Genomic DNA, 19,581 nt, shown 5'->3' with positions numbered 1-19,581 from the left:
AAGAAAGGATGGAGCAATATTTGAAGAAATATTTGCTTTAATTTCCCAAAATTAAAGAAAGTCAAGTCCTTAGCTCCAGATATGCAGTAGGATTAATCCACATACATTCAAAATTAAAGTGAACTTGCAGAAAATCCTGAGACTAAAGGTAAAATCTTAAAAGCTACCTTAAAGATAGATTGCGCACTAAATAGCACAAACTGACAGCAAGCTTCTCATCAGAAAAAATATAGGCCAGGGAAAATGGAATAATATTTTTAAATGCTGAGAGGAAATTACTATCAAAACAGAATTGTATAACTTACCAAATAGTTACTGAAGAATGAAAGCAATATAGGAATTGTCAGTCTTACAGGATATATGAGTTTCCTATCCACAGACTTTTATTAAGAGTTATTAAGGTGTATACGTCAACCAAAAGGAAAATGAACCCAGGGAGAAGTTATAGGATCTAAGAAAACTAGTGACTCATAATTTAATAAATATGTAAACAAACACAATCAAGTACAGATTGTAAAAAAAAAAAGTTTCAAAAGAAAGCAAAAACAAACTCTGGGAACAACAAATTGGTATAGTTCAGTGGGTAGTTACAACATATTCTTGGAAGTGGTGTGGAGATACTAAAAATTTTAACTGTACATTTTAAGAAATTATAGATAACATCTAGAAGAACAGAAATACAGTCACTATCTTCCTAACCAGCTGAGAAGGGGTTGGGTGGGAAATAGGAGATAGAGAAAAAATAAGCAGTGCAGCAGAAGGCAGGAAGGAGAAGAGAAAAGTATAAATGAAAACGAAAAATCTAGAAATAAGTCCAAATATCCAAATATGAGTGAGCAAAATAATGGATTAAGTTCACTTAGAAAAGGGTGATTAGTTTGGATTTTTAAAAATTCAAAAGGCAGAAACCTAAAAAAATTATAAGAGTAAAAATAGAGATTAAAAGATAATATAACACAAATACCCAAAAAAGCTGGTAGAGTAATGTTAATATTAGATAGCATTTAGCCCTCCCATCTTCAAGAATACACTCTTTATCTAAACAAGGTATATATTTGAGTTTTCTAATATGCACAGGTTCTTGTAACCACCACCACAAACAGGATACAGAAGAATCTCAACACCCCAAAGAATTCCTGGTGCTGACCTTTGCAATGAACCCCCCAACCTCAGCCTTTAACCTCTGATCTGTTATATGTCCTCATCTCTCTGTCCTATTTTTCAGAATGCCATGTAAAATCAGATAGTATGTAACCTTTTGAGACTAACACACTTTTTAGTAGCAAAACTCCCTACATGCATGTCATCATGGGAATGTCTTCAGTAAATTATAGCACATCCACAATATGTAATTCCATGGCACTTAGAATGAAGTAGATCTCCAGGTGCCAATCTATTAACATCTCCAAGACATACCATGAAAGAGAAAAACTCAAGGTGCAGGAACAATACATATAGTAAGATCTTATTTGTTTATGTATTATATACATGTAAATGCACAGATACAGATCTGGAATGGTGTACACCAAACTTATCAAGGCTCACGAAGGAATGGCAATGGGGATAGGAAAAGGGAAAGGGAGGACTCTACCTTCTGTGTTAAAAATAAATGTTTTGCACATGAAAAAATGCTCACCATCACTGGCCATCAGAGAAATGCAAATCAAAACCACAATGAGATACCATCTCACACCAGTTAGAATGGCGATCATTAAAAAGTCAGGAAACAACAGGTACTGGAGAGGATGTGGAGAAACAGGAACACTTTTACGCTGTTGGTGGGACTGTAAACTAGTTCAACCATTGTGGTAGTCAGTGTGGCGATTCCTCAAGGATCTAGAACTAGAAATACCATTTGACCCAACCATCCCATTACTGGGTATATACCCAAAGGACTATAAATCATGCTGCTATAAAGACACATGCACACGTATGTTTATTGTGGCACTATTCACAATAGCAAAGACTTGGAACCAACCCAAATGTCCAACAATGATAGACTGGATTAAGAAAATGTGGCACATACACACCATGGAATACTATGCAGCCATGAAAAAATGATGAGTTCATGTCCTTTATAGGGACATGGATGAAATTGGAAATCATCATTCTCAGTAAGCTATCACAAGAACAAAAAACCAAACACCGCATATTCTCACTCATAGGTGGGAATTGAACAATGAGAACACATGGACACAGGAAGGGGAACATCACACTCTGGGGACTGTTGTGGGGTCGGGGGAGGGGGGAGGGATAGCATTGAGAGATATACCTAATACTAGATGACGAGTTACTGGGTGCAGCGCACCAGCATGGCACATGTATACATATGTAACTAACCTGCACATTGTGCACATGTACCCTAAAACTTAAAGTATAATAATAATAATAAAGAAATTTAGGGATTAACCAAAAATAAAATAAAATAAAATAAATAAATAAATGTTTTGGCCGGGTGCAGTGGCTCACGCCTGTAATCCCAGCACTTTGGGAGACTGAGGTGGGCGGATCGTTTTGAACACAGGAGTTCGAGACCAGCCTGGGCAACATGGTAAAACCCCATCTCTACAAAAAAATACAAAAATTAGCCAGGCATGGTGGTGCAGGCCCGTGGTCCCAGCCACTCAGGAGGCTGAGGCTGGAAAATTCTTTAACCCGGGAGGTGGAGGTTGCAGTGAGCCAAGATCACGCCACTGCACCCCAGCCTGGCAACAGAGCAAGACCCTGTCTCAAAAATAAATAAATAAATGGTTTTTTTAAAAGACAGATTTATGGTAGCAAAAAAATAAAATACATAGACAGACATAACTTAATAATGCACAAAATCTATGTGAGAAAACTGTAAAACACTCTTGAAAGGCACAAAATTAGATGCAAACAAGTGAAAACACACACCATAAGGAGGAAGAATCAACATCATGTCAGTTCTTAACTTATAAAGTGATCCCAATAAAAATACTACTAGGGTTGTTTTTCCTGTATCTACGTAATCTGATGATAAAGTTTATCGTGAAAGACAAGCACAAATTTGAGCACTTATCACACTAATTACTGATTTATATGTCTCACTCCTGTGCTTGACTTTGAAGGGCTTTTTGTTCTTGTTGGTATCCCAAACATAACAACTGACATATAGTAGATACTACTGCAGAATGACTTTTCCTGAGGCACACTCAGAATTCAGCATTTATGTTCTACATGTCTGGCATGTAATAGATAAGCTGCCTTTGTTTATATGTTCTTTGTTATTTCAGGCAGTTTCTCTGAAGCTAAGTGGTTTTATTTTGTTTTAACCTCAGCCCCTTGGTGTCTCATTCATGCAAATGTGGTACCTTTTCAACTAGTTATCACAGGTGGGTTCTGCTTTTCACTTCCATACTTTTCTGGCAACTGCCTAAATAAGTGTCATCCTGATGTGTCTTAATGATTCTAACAAAGGACTAAGACTTAAATAACATACATCATACAAAAATGTAGCCATAAATATTATGACTTAAAACAGTGAAAATTTCTATTAAAAGGCCCGAATTTCACATTGACCATTCAAGGTATTTCAGTATGCAATAGAGCATGCACATACTCCACTTACAGTGCATCTCTAAATCTGATTGTTACAATTTAAAACATTTGATTTCTCTTCCTAGATTCGAACAGCATTTTCAGGCAGGTTTGGATGGGTTGTTTCTTTTTTAAGGAAGCTTGAATTTTGGCCTATGCTTCCCTTGAAACCCTTCCCCTCCCCCATAGAAAGCAAAAGCAAGAAATTCAGCTTATTTCATTGACCTTAGAATTGAGGAAGGATCTTCAAGATCCTCTTTTATCTTTTCAAAAATAGCTGTTGTGTTTTCTCAACATGATGATTTGCAGATCAGAATTGAAGAATCCAAATTTTAGTGAATCCATTTAACCAATTATTGCAACCCTTGGGTTTCTTTTCCATAAGTACTGCATAGATATTATCACAGTCGTGGAACAAGTTTATGTGTACATTTTTTTCTCCAAGGACTTTAATTGGGAAGCCTTGAGGAGTATTTTATACTCCTGGATGTCAGTCGTTCCTAAAGATCCAGAGGATAGGCCAGGCGCTGTGGCTCATGCCTGTAATCCCAGCACTTTGGGAGGCCGAGGCGGGTGGATCATGAGGTCAGGAGTTCAAGACCAGCCTGGCCAATATAGTGAAACCGCATCTCTACTAAAAATACAAAAATTAGTCGGGTGTGGTGGCACACACCTGTAGTCCCAGCTACTTGGGAGGCTGAGGCAGAAGAATCACTTGAACCCGGGAGGCGGAGGTTGCAGTGAGCTGAGATCGCGCCACTGCACTCCAGCCTGGATGACAGAGCAAGACTCCATCTAAAAAAAAAAAAAACAGATCCAGAGGATATTGGGTCACACCCCACTCTAATGCCCCCAGCAGGTTCCTGGAAGGATTAGGTTCCCATGGTCCCAGTTTCTGCTTCCATGGAAATCTTTAGATGACAGATTTTTACCCAGCCCAGGTAAACTCTGTACAGCTTTGATCCCAGCATGAAATTTGCTGTGATTTCTACAAAATGCATTCATAAAAGGTGTGGCTGGTGTGTGTGTGTGTGAGTGTGTGTGTGTGTGTGTAGCAGATTTTACTAAAGATTTGAGAAAGATTGAAAGGTATTTGTATCTCAAAATAGAAATAATGAGCATATACTCCAGCCACCTGCTGTATGGCTTGACCTAATTTTCTTCTTCCCTTCTAACCTGTCCGTGCTCTCCTGATTCACCTCCTCCTACTTCCAAGCCTGTTCACTCCAATGTAAAGTAGGCAGTTTAGCTGTCTCTTTGTACCTTGGCTTAATCTGACCCTTGCTCTCAGTGTCTCATTCTTCTGTGTCCCTCTCCTCCTCCTTCACTTAGACATTTTCCTTTCCATAAATGATTTCATTCTAAGAATTCTCAGAATTCTTATAGCAGCTTTTAGAATATTAACTTTTCTCACTTTTATGCATTTTGGATGAGGTTCTCCTGTTCATTTTGATTTTTTTCTTCACTTCTCCCCCCAGTTTCTTCCCCCTTTTTCTCTCCCTCTTCCTACATAAAGACACCACGTAACTCCATTCTCAAGCCTTTTTCCTCCAAAGGCAGCTGAGAGTTGTCCTTGAAAGAAAATGGTGGAATTGCTCCATGTGATAATGTGTGTGGATGAGCTGCTGGTGATGCACTGAACCTCAAGGCTTTGTAGAAGGGGATGCGGTTGGGCACTTTCTCCCTGCCCCTACTCCAAGCACTCTGTCTTAGTCCTGTACCAACAGCCTGGAACCCTACAACTATTCTTTTGAGATTTGTTTTGCAGCCTTTCTTTAAGGCTTGTTTTGCACCCTGATCTTTAAATTACTGGGTAAAGAAAAAGAAACGTGAAGTATAGGTCTGATTAGGCAGACTTCTCAAAAGGATAGGACAGATAAAACAAAAATTTCCTAATTCTCACAGGCTGCTGTTACAAAGATACGGCAAAAACACTGTTTAACCTTTTGAAGAAGAAGAAGATGAAGAAGAAGAAGATGACAAAGAAGAAGACAAAGAAGAAGAAGCTGCCTGCCTTATTTTTGTTCTTATTTTTCTCTTTGAAAATACTGATCCTTTTCCCAGTTCTTCCCCACATTGCAGTGTTCAGAAATACAGTTTCTATTTAACATGGAGGGTAACTTCCTCTTATAGCTATTGCACTGTTTAAATCTTCATACTGTTTACTGTTGGACCTCCTAACCTGGCTATTTATTTTTGTAGTCCTGGATTTGACAGCCAGCCCTCACATTCTTTTGGAATTCTACTCAGAGCTGCCTCTCTGCAGGAGTCTTCTTGTGATGTGTTCCCTCAGCAACATGAGATGCTACTGTTCTTAGTAACTAGATTCCAGTATTTTTTTTTTCTACTCAGCGCTCATTTCTGGGTGATTAACAGCTTTTGGAAAATAGATTACTGTCTTTATTCTCCTGAGATTTGAGTAGGCACACTTCAAAAAATATCTTCATGAAGGAATGAAAGGGAAATATGAAGTCAAAAGAGTGAACAGAACTTCTGGAGATTGCCTGTGGTTTAAGCCTCCTACGCTGGGCTGTTCTCTACAAAGCCATCCTAGCGGAAGCTAGGTGAAATGAGAAGAATGTGGGGAGTGGTGGAAGAACACTAGGCTGGAAAGAAAAGACAGGTTTAAATTCCTGTTCTGCCATTTCCTAGCTGCGTGAACTTGTGCAGGTCACTGAAGTTTTCTGAACCTTGGTCAGTTTCTTCTTCTGTAGAATGGAGAGAATGTGACCTACTTCTCCAGCATGGCAGATTCCAGCTAATTAGACATTTTTGTGCAAAATATAAAAACGCAGTTGCACTGTGTGGACATAACCCCAAGTGCACACAGCTGAGTGAGAGGTACACAAGCTAGATTTCAGCCTACACTTGCCCTTCACCTGGGCACCCTGGTACAGTGCATAACCTAAAATCCTGTACAGCAGCCAAGTTCCTTAAGTCCACCATCTTCTTTCATTAGGAGCAAGCCCGGGGGAGGGTTCAGGCAGGGGTACAGAAATGGGGCCCACTTGGTTGCTTTGCAGGGACTTAGCACCTTAAGAAGATGCCTCCCTTTTTACCTTCTATTTAATCTTGCTTTTACCTGATTCCTCTGTGTTTTTTTTGTTTTTTTGTGTGTGTTTTTTTTTTGTTGTTGTTGTTTTTTGTTTGAGACAGAGTCTCGCTCTGTCGCCCAGGCTGTAGTGCAGTGGCGCGATCTCGGCTCACTGCAAGCTCCGCCTCCCGGGTTCACGCCATTTTCCTGCCTCAGCCTCCCCAGTAGTTGGGACTACAGGCGCCCGCCACCGCGCCCGGCTAATTTTTTGTGTTTTTAGTAGAGACGGGGTTTCACCGTGTTAGCCAAGATGGTCTCGATCTCCTGACCTCGTGATCCGCCCGCCTCGGCCTCCCAAAATGCTGGGATTACAGGCGTGAGTCACGGCACCCGGCTGTATTTTCATCATATCATTAACAATATCATATTAACAATAGTTCAAGGGTGTCAGTCTTGAAGAATGTGCTCAAGGAAGCACATTGCTTTTCCCTGCTGATCTCTGGCCCCCTCCCTCTGCCTACTTCCCAAGTTGTTGGAGCATTAAATGAGATCATGAACAGGAAAGCATCTGGAACATGATCCCAAGCCCTTCTCTTTTATGTTTCTTCAAGATAGTCTAGTATTTGTCTAGGCTTTCTCCTGGTGGTTTTGTTTGTTTGTTTTTTATTCCAGGGGTTTCCAAAGTATGGTGCTTGAATCCCGAGAAATATGATGAATGCTCCATTGAGATGTGAAATAAAAGTGAAAATTTTCTTTATATTTATTTTAAACATGAAATAAGTTAGCTTTTTGATTATTTGACATATTGATTGATGTGGATATGCAGTACCTATAGGAAGACATAAATATAGTGGGTAGGCATACTCAACATTTTCCTCTAAGTAATAGAAATGTTTGAAGACCACTGCTGAATTCTCACATCTCAGTAGCCACCAAATCCTCTAAATGCAATCACATTTGTTGTTCTTACCTGCATTCTTTTGATTTAAATAGTAAATAGTTGCCCCCCTGCTTTATCTTCCCAAGACAGAACTTTATAAATCTTGTGGTGAAACCTCCTCTCTTCCCGCAGCCTCATTTCTTGTTATCTGCATAGGACATGGCAAGCAGTAAGCCTTTTCTGTAAAATGTGACTTGTTTGTGCAAAATAATTTGTTAAGATAAAGTCAAATTGGGATCCCTCTGGCTTAATCCTAGACATTCAGGAAAATACAAATATGGGCTCTGGGTCTAAGTGATTCTGAGCTAGATGACATTAGGCAAGTTACTTAACCTGAGTCCATGCCTCAGTCTCCTCATCTATAAAATGGAAATAATAAGAGTACTTGATGTCATCCGATTAAGATGGCAATTAATAGAATTAATGCCCATGACTTTATGAAAAGACGGTCAGCTGCATATTAAGCACAACAGAAGTTTGCTGCTGTCATCACTATAATCACCATCTTCATCTTCATCCCTAGAAGAGGTGTCCTGCACACCCAGACTGATACAACCCTGAACTAGAAGGACTATTGGCAATTTTGGATTCACTCCCTTTCTCAGAAAATACACACTGGTGGTCTTCCATGTACCAGACACTTTACTAAGTGTTGGGTGCTTCACTCTGTCATCAGCCTCATGCTTCTATATGGTAGGCTGCTAGTTCCCTTGTCACCAGCTCGTGGTCACCTTACTATGCTATGGCAGACCACTTTACAACGGGTTCAGTTTCTATGCCTATAATCAAGGTAAAGGACTTTGATGTTGCAAAATCACTAACCACTGCTGGTGCAGAATCACTAAACATTGTGGATTTTCGGCCATTTGACATTTTAAGGTACAAATAGACTTTCCCTGCGTTATTAATTCCACATGTCATTGCTGAATACTCTTTGGTTATTCTTCCTTTGAAATGTCAACTTTTTGTTCATAGAGTTCTACTAACATAGGCCTCCTCCTGAAGACGATTCGTCTAGGTTGATTCAATGTGTATTCTGTCACATCCTACCTTATCTTCAAAAAGGGTGCATTCATTCTCTCTTTCCCAAATTGCAATTTTTTGAGTCTGCTGGACATTCTTACAGCTTAATATTCTTTTCAACAAACTGAAACGTTGGTAGAAGGATGGTGGTTCTCAATGTAATATTTTGTGTGTAACGCTAGCAAATCTAAACCATTATTTTACTGTTGAACACTTCTGTATTTTTTTTATCTCTCTCTGAAGGAAGAGTTTTTATAAAAGCTTAGCAAAATTTCCATTAAATTCATTCATATTGATCTATACATACAGTCTAGAATATGTGTAGAAAAAGAAGGGGAAAACAAGACAGGAATTCCTTTCATAGTTCCTCCTTCTTATGTTTCTGCTTCTCATACACAGACTGATACAATCTTTGAGGACATCTAACTCAAGATTGAGTCTGAGAAGATGATATACTTCCCAGACTGATGACTGATTCTCCCAGAATCCAGTGAGAGAATTGATAATTTTTTTTTTTGAGACAAAATTTTGTTCTTGTCGCCCATGTTGGAGTGCAATGGCACGATCTCGGCTCACTGCAACCTCCACCTCCTGGGTTCAAGCAATTCTCCTGCCTCAGCCTCCCAAGTACCTGGAATTACAGGTGCCTACCACCATGTCCAGCTAATTTTCGTATTTTTAGTAGAGACAGGGTTTCTCCATGTTGGCCAGGCTGGTTTCAAACTCCTGACCTCAGGTGATCCACCCGGCTTGGCCTCCCAAAGTGCTTGGATTACAGTTGTGAGCCACTGCGCCTGGCTGCTAATTTTTTAAAAATACATGAATGTTCCCTAAATATTTATTTTCTTGTGAGTTGTTCTATGACCTGAAAAACCACTGTTTTATGTCATAACTTAGACATGATGAACAAAGTCAGATATTTCATTTTTCCAATATATGAGCTAAGAATAAAATCTTGATGCTGGAATTGAACGTTGTATTCTCCAGGCAGAGGAAATGGACATTTATTGGATGTTACTGCTGCTTTCTTTGCAGTAATGACATTATGAAAGCTCTTTGAGTAATATAATTTGAAAATATTATTTCCGTGTTTCAGGTCATGCAAGACAAGATAATCTGCCTTCCGAAAAGAGTGCAGCCTGCTCAGAACCACTCTTCCCTTTCGAATGTCTCTCAAGCAGTTGCCAGTACCACTCCACTGCCTCCACCTAAACCATCTCCTGCTAACCCCATCACTGTGGAAATGAAAGGCCTGAAGACAGATTTGGACCTTCAGCAGTACAGCTTTATAAATCAGATGTGTTATGAGCGAGCCCTCCACTGGTATGCCAAGTATTTCCCTTACCTTGTCCTCATCCATACCCTGGTCTTTATGCTCTGCAGTAACTTTTGGTTCAAATTCCCTGGCTCCAGCTCCAAAATAGAACATTTCATCTCCATTCTGGGGAAGTGTTTTGACTCTCCTTGGACCACACGGGCTTTATCTGAAGTGTCTGGGGAGGACTCAGAAGAAAAGGACAACAGGAAGAACAACATGAACAGGTCCAACACCATCCAATCTGGTCCAGAAGGCAGCCTGGTCAACTCTCAGTCTTTAAAGTCCATTCCTGAGAAGTTTGTAGTTGATAAATCCACTGCAGGGGCTCTGGATAAAAAGGAAGGTGAGCAGGCTAAGGCCTTATTTGAGAAGGTGAAGAAGTTCAGGCTGCATGTGGAAGAAGGTGATATTCTATATGCCATGTATGTTCGCCAGACTGTACTTAAAGTTATCAAATTCCTAATCATCATTGCATATAATAGTGCTCTGGTTTCCAAGGTCCAGTTTACAGTGGACTGTAATGTGGACATTCAGGACATGACTGGATATAAAAACTTTTCTTGCAATCATACCATGGCACACTTGTTCTCAAAACTGTCCTTTTGCTATCTGTGCTTTGTTAGTATCTATGGATTGACGTGCCTTTATACCTTATACTGGCTGTTCTACCGTTCTCTACGGGAATATTCCTTTGAGTATGTCCGTCAGGAGACTGGAATTGATGATATTCCAGATGTGAAAAATGACTTTGCTTTTATGCTTCATATGATAGATCAGTATGACCCTCTCTATTCCAAGAGATTTGCAGTGTTCCTGTCTGAAGTCAGTGAAAACAAATTAAAGCAGCTGAACTTAAATAACGAATGGACTCCTGATAAACTGAGGCAGAAGCTACAGACAAATGCCCATAATCGACTGGAATTGCCTCTTATCATGCTCTCTGGCCTTCCAGACACTGTTTTTGAAATCACAGAGTTGCAATCTCTAAAACTTGAAATCATTAAGAACGTAATGATACCAGCCACCATTGCACAGCTAGACAATCTTCAAGAGCTCTCTCTGCACCAGTGTTCTGTCAAAATCCACAGTGCGGCGCTCTCTTTCCTGAAGGAAAACCTCAAGGTCTTGAGCGTCAAGTTTGATGACATGAGGGAACTCCCCCCCTGGATGTATGGGCTCCGAAATCTGGAAGAGCTGTACCTAGTTGGCTCTCTAAGTCATGATATTTCCAGAAATGTCACCCTTGAGTCTCTGCGGGATCTCAAAAGCCTTAAAATTCTCTCTATCAAAAGCAACGTTTCCAAAATCCCTCAGGCAGTGGTTGATGTTTCCAGCCATCTCCAGAAGATGTGCATACATAATGATGGCACCAAGCTGGTGATGCTCAACAACTTAAAGAAGATGACCAATCTGACAGAGCTGGAGCTGGTCCACTGTGACCTGGAGCGTATTCCTCATGCTGTGTTCAGCCTACTCAGCCTCCAGGAATTGGACCTGAAGGAAAACAATCTGAAATCTATAGAAGAAATCGTTAGCTTTCAGCACTTAAGAAAGTTGACAGTGCTAAAACTGTGGCATAACAGCATCACCTACATCCCAGAGCATATAAAGAAACTCACCAGCCTGGAACGCCTGTCCTTTAGTCACAATAAAATAGAGGTGCTGCCTTCCCACCTCTTCCTATGCAACAAGATCCGATACTTGGACTTATCGTACAATGACATTCGATTTATCCCCCCTGAAATTGGAGTTCTACAAAGTTTACAGTATTTTTCCATCACATGTAACAAAGTGGAAAGCCTTCCAGATGAACTCTACTTCTGCAAGAAACTTAAAACTCTGAAGATTGGGAAAAACAGCCTATCTGTACTTTCACCGAAAATTGGAAATTTGCTATTTCTTTCCTACTTAGATGTAAAAGGTAATCACTTTGAAATCCTCCCTCCTGAACTGGGTGACTGTCGGGCTCTGAAGCGAGCTGGTTTAGTTGTAGAAGATGCTCTGTTTGAAACTCTGCCTTCTGACGTCCGGGAGCAAATGAAAACAGAATAACTTATTTTTCGTTAAAGTTTGACTGAAACACGCTTCTACCAAATACAGTATAAATAATTAGGTAGTCTTAATGCCTTTCCTATTTTTTTTTCCTTTTCACACAAAACAAAATGTACACAAAGATCGCGTAAGGAGTATGTATTTTTAATAAAAATTTAATTGTATTTTTTCAATATTAATATTTTGAAGTTTTATTTGTCTTGAAACACAATGTATCTATTATCTACTGACAGAAAGAGATAGTTCCATTTGGTTTTTTGTTTTTGTTTTTTAGTTCATTCTTGTGGAAAGGAGGGAATTATAAGTTGCATGCTTTTTGGCATTTTTTAAATAGGGGAAGATATTTTGCCAAGGCCGTTTTTAACTTGTTTACACCTGTACAGGGTTCTTATTTTTGTTTTCATTGTGTGTGTATCAAGGAATCTGTGCTAATTATTTTAATACCAGCTGCCTTCTCCATTGGCCAAGACCTTCATTCAGTGGAACTTCACATAAGTGCATTGTCATAGAGTATTTTAAATGTTCCCCTGCCTCCAACAAAACCCTAAACTGTGTTATTTCATATACCTGACAGTTATTGTTATCCTTAGGCAAGGTTTTTGTGAGTGAAGAAAATAATCTTTAGTAGCTGGTATGTTTGAATTAGGCCTTTATCATTTAACTTATTTGCATTTTACCAACATTTTAAAAATATTTAAAACCTAAATACAAAGGCTCCTCCCACCTTAATCTCAATACTGCTATGTATTACTGGTGAACAACTTTGGAGAACCTAGATTTATTTTAATATTCTAATAGATAATTAAATTTTAAAATGATAGAATTAGAAGCCTGGTTTTTGAGTAATTTAATCATCTTTCATATCTTGATATGCAGCTGCATCAGATGGAAAAAAATTTACTAAAGCACCCTGTTAAAGAGCTGGTGTGCTCCAGTGAGGCCCTCTCCTTTTCTCAGAACAGTGTGGCAGTGGTAATCTATTCAAATTTTGCCTGTTACAAAAAATAATCCACTTATATATACAGTCAGCCTTCCGTACTTGTGGGTTCTGCATCTGTGGATTCCACCAACTGTAGATGGAAAATACTCAAAAAGAAAGTTGTGTCTGTACTGAATATGTACAGACTTTTTCCTTGTCATTATTCCCTAAACAATACAGCGTAACAACTATTTAAATAGGATTTACATTGTTTTAGGTATTATAAATTACCTAGAGATGATTTAAAGTATATGGGAGGATGTGCATAGGTTATATGCAATTTCTGCACCATTTTATGTCAAGGATTTTGAACATCCTCAGATTTTGGTGTTCGAGGGCATCCTGGAATCAATTCCCCATGATACCGAGGGATGACTGGATATTAATCGATTTCCCTCAAGCCTGCCCTTGCTGTGAACTAGTGCTACAAGCACGGGAACTCCATCTGCTCTCTGGCTTAAAATATGTATCTCATCTAAAATTGTTCGTTAAAGTGTGAAGAAATTGCTAAGTGGTTGTTGCTTAGCAATAATTTTTGCCTGACCATCAGCAGAGCTTTTATTTACCTTTGTAATTAAAATCCAACATAGCATGGGCTCTTGGGCAAAATATTTCACTGACTATTAAGCACGTAGAACAGGAAAATGAAATACACTATTTGTGCCCTTGACCTAGAACCAGAACCACTAATTATGAGAACTTTGTTTTATGTACCAAATTCACATTGACCATTTTCTGAGCTCTAGACTGATCTTAGTAAGTTTTGTGACTTAACAATGAAAGAAAGTAGAAAGATGCTTTGGGTTTTCAAAATGTTGTTTTTTAAAATTGCTCTTTGGGTGAATTTACTCAGTGCTGCTTTGAGTTGTATACAGAAACAAATGTTGGGAATTGCTCCTCAGAAATGTGTTCCTAAGTTGTGTTTTCAACTTTACATCATGAGGTGAAGCATTAGGGAAAGAGATTCTTTCGATTTGTTTAATAATCTAATTATACAGACCAAAGTGCTTTACGTTTCTGCTCTATGTTAATGTTTTAGAATGGTGATTTTGCTGATTAATTTAGACCTGGAATTGAAATAATGTGCTCAGAATAATAACATGGTTATAGTTCTTGTATGATAAAGTATTCAATTTCAGAATAGTGTTGGAATCCTGAGTTTGAATAATGTGTTGTATTTAGAAACATAGCCCTGGCCGGGCGCGGTGGCTCACGCCTGTAATCCCAGCACTTTGGGAGGCCGAGGCGGGCGGATCACGAGGTCAGGAGATCGAGACCATCCTGGCTAACACGGTGAAACCCCGTCTCTACTAAAAATACAAAAAATTAGCCGGGCGTGGTAGCGGGCGCCTGTAGTCCCAGCTACTCGGGAGGCTGAGGCAGGAGAATGGCGTGAACCCGGGAGGCGGAGCTTGCAGTGAGCCGAGATCGCGCCACTGCACTCCAGCCTGGGCGACAGAGCGAGACTCCGTCTCAAAAAAAAAAAAAAAAAGAAAGAAACATAGCCCTATCTGTTTTAAACAAATAATTTGTTGGCTGATTGTCCATGGTTGAGCATGACAAAAATACCTCGTCGAAAGGCAAGCTTAGGTAACTGCTGGCAAAACACTGGGTGCACTATTTTTCTGGATAAAATTTATAGTTATTTTCTATATTACCCTTCAAAAGGGATCTCTTCAGGTTAAAAATCACGCTTATGCTGAAGTCTTTATCTGGTGTTAACTAAAAATCTCATATGGGTTCATAACCGAGGTCACTAATAATTCATTTTTATCACTTGTAAAAATTTGCTCAAAATTCCAAAAAAATATTGATTTGTTTTTTAGTGATTTTGCAGGCTGACTCCCAACCTAAGTTTTGATAACATCTAGTAAGTCAGTATAGTTCTGTGACTTCATGTTTTAACTAAGAAGGAAAATTCATAGATATTCCTATTAGATTTTATAAACCTTCTAAAGTCTCAAACTTAATTTTGAGTCTAAATTTTCTGACACTGGCCCCTTTTAATATTGTAAGTTTTTGTTCACTTTCTTAAGTAAAAAAAACATTTAATTACTAGTTAGCCCTTAACTGGGAAACTCAGGTAATGAACTGCTGGCTTTTCTAAAGTTCTTTAACTGATCAGTTCTGTATAGAGGGATATTTATCTAACCACTTTCTGTATTTTACAAGTGCTCTTTCTAAAAAGGAATAACTATTATAGCTCTATTTCCCCAATCTCTATAGGACTCATGAGAAATTGCTTGTGTAAATATAAAAGCACCATATGTGTTCTTAACTCCTATGGCTGCTTGAAGCTCATGATGAAAAAGTCTTTTTGTCAGTTTTAATTGTTAAGTACAGAACAAACAATTGTTTGGTGATGGCCTGGTTGAAAGAGAGCATATAAATATATCCCAGTGGAACTCACCAAAGAAGACCACACCTCAGAAATTATTGCATTTTCTCATTATGTGTTGGGTTTGATTTGCTTTTGTTTTTAATGCAGCTCTTTTAATATAAAGATTCTTGATACAGTGAAATCTCTTATTTCAAGTGTAAGTTATTCTTCACCCACCCCTTCCCCTGCCATTGTATTTCCCATCTCTTTCAAGGAGTTTCAACAATTTACATTGCATCATATGCAGTAGGTACTGCTTTTTCAGAAAGACCTGGAAAACATACCTGCTATGAGTATTTTGTTCAGATGTAGCCAGTTACCTGGCTCTCAAGTTGTCTTTGTGGAGAGGGTCTTAGACAAAAATCTTCCTTGTATTTACTTGGGTTAAGTGAAGTCCAAATTCTTACAGTATGCTATTTCAGGATTTCTGATATCAAAAAAGAAAAAACAAAATCTTTATATCTCTTATTAACACTTCCCCCAAGAAGGGTTGTGCTGTTATTTATTTTCTATTATAAGAAAAGTTCATTCTTTAAGTAGTTTCTTTTACCTCTAATCTAATTTCATACCAAATACCTGATCAATAGAAATGATATATTTAAGCAGCAAAGATTCCTAATCCATCATTATGAAAAGTGTCAGCATACTTAGTAGTGAACAGATAAAGTCAATTTGAATATAATTCCACTTTGTTTTTAGAGACTAAATTAAGATTCAATTAACATTATCCTATGAATTCTGAATGTGATAATGTGATTCAAACAGTCAAATTTCATTAAGCTCTTAGTAACTCAGGATAGCATTCCATACTAACCTCAAGTTAGCAAAACAAATTAGTTAAACAGCTTGGTTCTTAGCAGACTGCTTAAAAGATCAAGAAAATTTTCTCATCTTTTCTTTCTACTTAGAAACATTGCAAGAAACCTTGGATAGTCTTCACCAGACCTGCCATGATTTTATAAGATTTAGGCCTCAGTGACATGCTTCTGAAAGTTTCCTGCCAGCCATCCAAACTAAGCATCCACTCATTCCATCTTCCCAAAGTCACTCACCGATAAAGGTAGCATCCTTAAGTTCATTTTTGAAAGGTGGAGGAGGATCTCCCCCTGCCCAAAGGAATTTTTTTATCAGAATACCTTGAAAGGGGGGTATATAAATTTGGAAAACTTAATTTCTTGGCTGTGTTTGATAACAGTTCCTATGCATGGTTTTTAATGTGATGTAAATTTGTTTCTTTCTTCGGAATACCTCTCTCCACCCCCCACCTTATTCTTCCTCTTTAATGAATATTTTTATTGGAGCTCAAACTCCATGACTTATGTGCTAAGTTTTCTTTTTTCCCCTTGTTTACTCTGTCTGTATGTATGTCAAAAGCTGGCAAAACCTCTAAAACTGTCAAGAAAATGCTTGAAAGTTGATTTGTCATAGTGCAAATTCATGATAAAATGTCTTAATGTTATTTGGATATGTAGTACATAGAAACAGAAAAATAAAGTCATTTTTATAACTTAAAATAGATATTTGTCCCTCTCTTACTCATTTTTAGAAATCATGTTTATCGTTTGCATTTCTTAAACTATTACTAAAGCTCCCTTTTCTCTGCAGGAAATAAGCTGCATGCATTCTTTCACTTTGTGTTGAGCTAGTTTCTGTAATTGTGACTAATTATTTCCTTCCTTAATTCAGTCTACTGTATCTACCTAAGGTGCCCCTGGAGTTTCATTTGGGTAATTAGTGCCTTCATATGTAATCTGGAGTGCAATTTCTGTACATTTGCCAGATCAGATTGTACAGTGGCTATCCAGCTCAGCTTTCAGTAAATAGTCTTATAGTAATGACTGTGGTTACTTAAAGGAATCAGCATGATCCTGCACAGCTAGGAGGCCTCCTCTAATTAACCACATTCACTCCAGGCTTAGGGAAGCCCTCTACAAGGAAACTTTATGACCACTTACGCATAAGAAATGATGGGTAATTTTCAAAGTTAAATAGTCCCTTTACACATTTTTATTAATAATAGTGTTTATTTTACTGATCATCAGCCCTCTGGAGAAGGATTGTTGAGATAAGGAAGGGTGGTGAGTGTGATGGGAGAGGCTATGTAAGTGTGAGTAGCACAAATTAGAAGAGATCATGTGAGAGCTCTGGAGAAATTCTGGAAACGAGCTAGGGAATGCAATAGATTAGAGACATCTGGCGATTTCAGTGCAATCTGCACGTACAGAAAAAACTGCCCACTGCCATTCTCCACTGTCCCATCTTCTAGTCCTTTCACTTACACAGAGTATTGAGATAAACTCTGAAAAATTTTAAATTGGTTTAGTTATTATTGGCTAGCAACATAAGCTTTTCGTTTGGGTGAAGAAGTAAATGCATAAAAAGGAAGTTATTAAAGTTCATTTGAGACTCAGTGGAGTATTTACACGGTCAGAGCACAAGGCCCACATATTTCTGAATGTAAGTTTGAATGTCATCCTAAATTTGCAAGTAGGAAAAAAGTGAAAGCTGTTCATTAACTACATAATTTTGTGTGAGCATAGATGTTTGAATGCAGACTATACTGTAGGTTTCACATTTAAACATTTGAACACATTTAGGGACAAATTATTAAAATAGTTATATGATCAGGCATATCATAAGTGATAGGATATTCCCAGAGTTTGAATATTTTGCATAAAAGATACAGGGTAGGCAATGATATCAAACATCTAAACCAAATTGGCCATTCCAATTATTTTAATCCAGGAATTTTTCCGTTATAAAGTTTGAGAAGTAGAAAATGGGCTTTCTCCTTATTTTTTAATCCTTTACAGAATTAATATTATTTCAACTCGAGTTACATCTGGACTTTTGCCATTAAAAAAATACTGTTTGGTTCAATCCTTATTAGTCTCAGGTAAAAGACATCTCAGGAAAAGTGACACAAAAAAGGCAACCTCTAAGTTTTACATTTTTTATCTCCTCCACAGTTCTTCTAATTAAAAAAAAAATCAACTCCCCAGAAGTGATGCTGATATGGCAAAAAAATATATATAGCATTTCTTCACGTTGAATTGGGAAGTTTCTTGGGATTTCATTGTAATTTAACATAGACTATGTGTGACAATTTTGTTAAAATCGTACTCTAATATTCAGACAGCTTAAAAATCTTTCTTAGGATGATTTAGTCCAAGAATAATGAAAACCAATGCAAAAATGTAAAGATGTACTCCCTATGCATTTGAGCAATAAATGTCCACAAGCTTATGAAATGAGTTCTGTTCATGTCTATTGAGCTGTATGGATAAATTATATCTTAGTAATTTAAATTTCTTTGTGAAAACTAGGTTGTCAAAGTTGCCACTCTTAACAAAATTCTAAAAGGCCATGTACAACAATGATCTCAAAATGAAAACCAAGTTTTATTCAATGGGTGCAGGGCGTTTCTGTGAGCCTTACCAACAGGAAGTCAATTTGTTCAAAATTAGAAGACTATTTTTTCTGAACTCTCCCCCAGGTTCTAGCCTCTGGTGGTGTGACTCATAGACTTTCCTGGTAATCACACTTTGAGCCTTAACAATATCAGCATGCTAACAGATTTAGTAGTTTTATGCATCTAGAAACAAAGACAGGATGTTGACAGCCTTAAGTGATGAAGTATTTAAAATAAATTCATACTTGTAAAACTAAAAACTAGAGATTCCAATCTAAACATTTAGCTACGTAAATATTTTCTTAAGTCCAGGTAACCTCTCAAAGAAACTGATTTCATGTCAAATGGGAAATACAAAGAATGTCAGATTAAACACCTGGTTTATATTAAATAAGGCTGTCATTTGTTGGGGGGCCAAGGGGAGAATGGAGCTTAGAAAGCAGACTCCTGATAAGGGGTGCTTAACACACTTTCTAAAATTCAGAATGATTTGTTGCCCTTCAAATTCTACCAGCTTTAAAATAATCAAATCTCAAGTACAGCAAACCAGCTAGGTAATTATTTTCAGGTAACGTTCCCTAACTCAGAAACTGCTAGTGACTATTAAGTGCTTCAGTTATAAATCTGATCAAGAACGTGCATCAAAAATGCCAGGAAGTTAACTTCAAAATCTTATGGGAAAAACTGATAATGACATTCTCCATCCCCCTCCCCATCTCCCCACCTGCCAAACCATATCCTGCGTGGATATGCTTAATAGCACTGCACTACACTATGGTAAACAACTGTAAGACAAAAGTTGCATTCTGGGTTGTTTTCAAATGTTTAGAATCATTTTTTTTTCTTATATATACAGGGAGGAAAAAAATTATACAAAAATTTATC

The 19,581-nt window shown here is 38.0% G+C and overlaps 1 protein-coding gene across 2 annotated transcripts in view; it reads left to right on the top strand.

Annotated features, from left to right (window-relative positions):
- The window catches only part of LRRC8C (leucine rich repeat containing 8 VRAC subunit C), a 134,800-nt gene extending 118,000 nt beyond the window's left edge, over positions 1 to 16,800 (top strand). For both annotated transcript variants that reach the window (XM_016922165.3, XM_063799811.1), the window contains exon 3: positions 9,652 to 16,800. In XM_016922165.3, coding sequence (XP_016777654.1) covers positions 9,652 to 11,925 — 2,274 coding nt within the window. In that variant the 3' untranslated portion in view covers positions 11,926 to 16,800. The remainder of the gene's footprint in view (positions 1 to 9,651) is intronic.
- The last annotated feature ends 2,781 nt before the right edge of the window (positions 16,801 to 19,581 follow it).

This window comes from Pan troglodytes, chromosome 1, assembly GCF_028858775.2.
Source record: "Pan troglodytes isolate AG18354 chromosome 1, NHGRI_mPanTro3-v2.0_pri, whole genome shotgun sequence".
NCBI classification, from domain to species: Eukaryota; Metazoa; Chordata; class Mammalia; order Primates; family Hominidae; genus Pan; species Pan troglodytes.
Note: the sequence above shows the minus strand (reverse complement) of the source record. Positions and strands in the feature narration are given on the sequence as shown.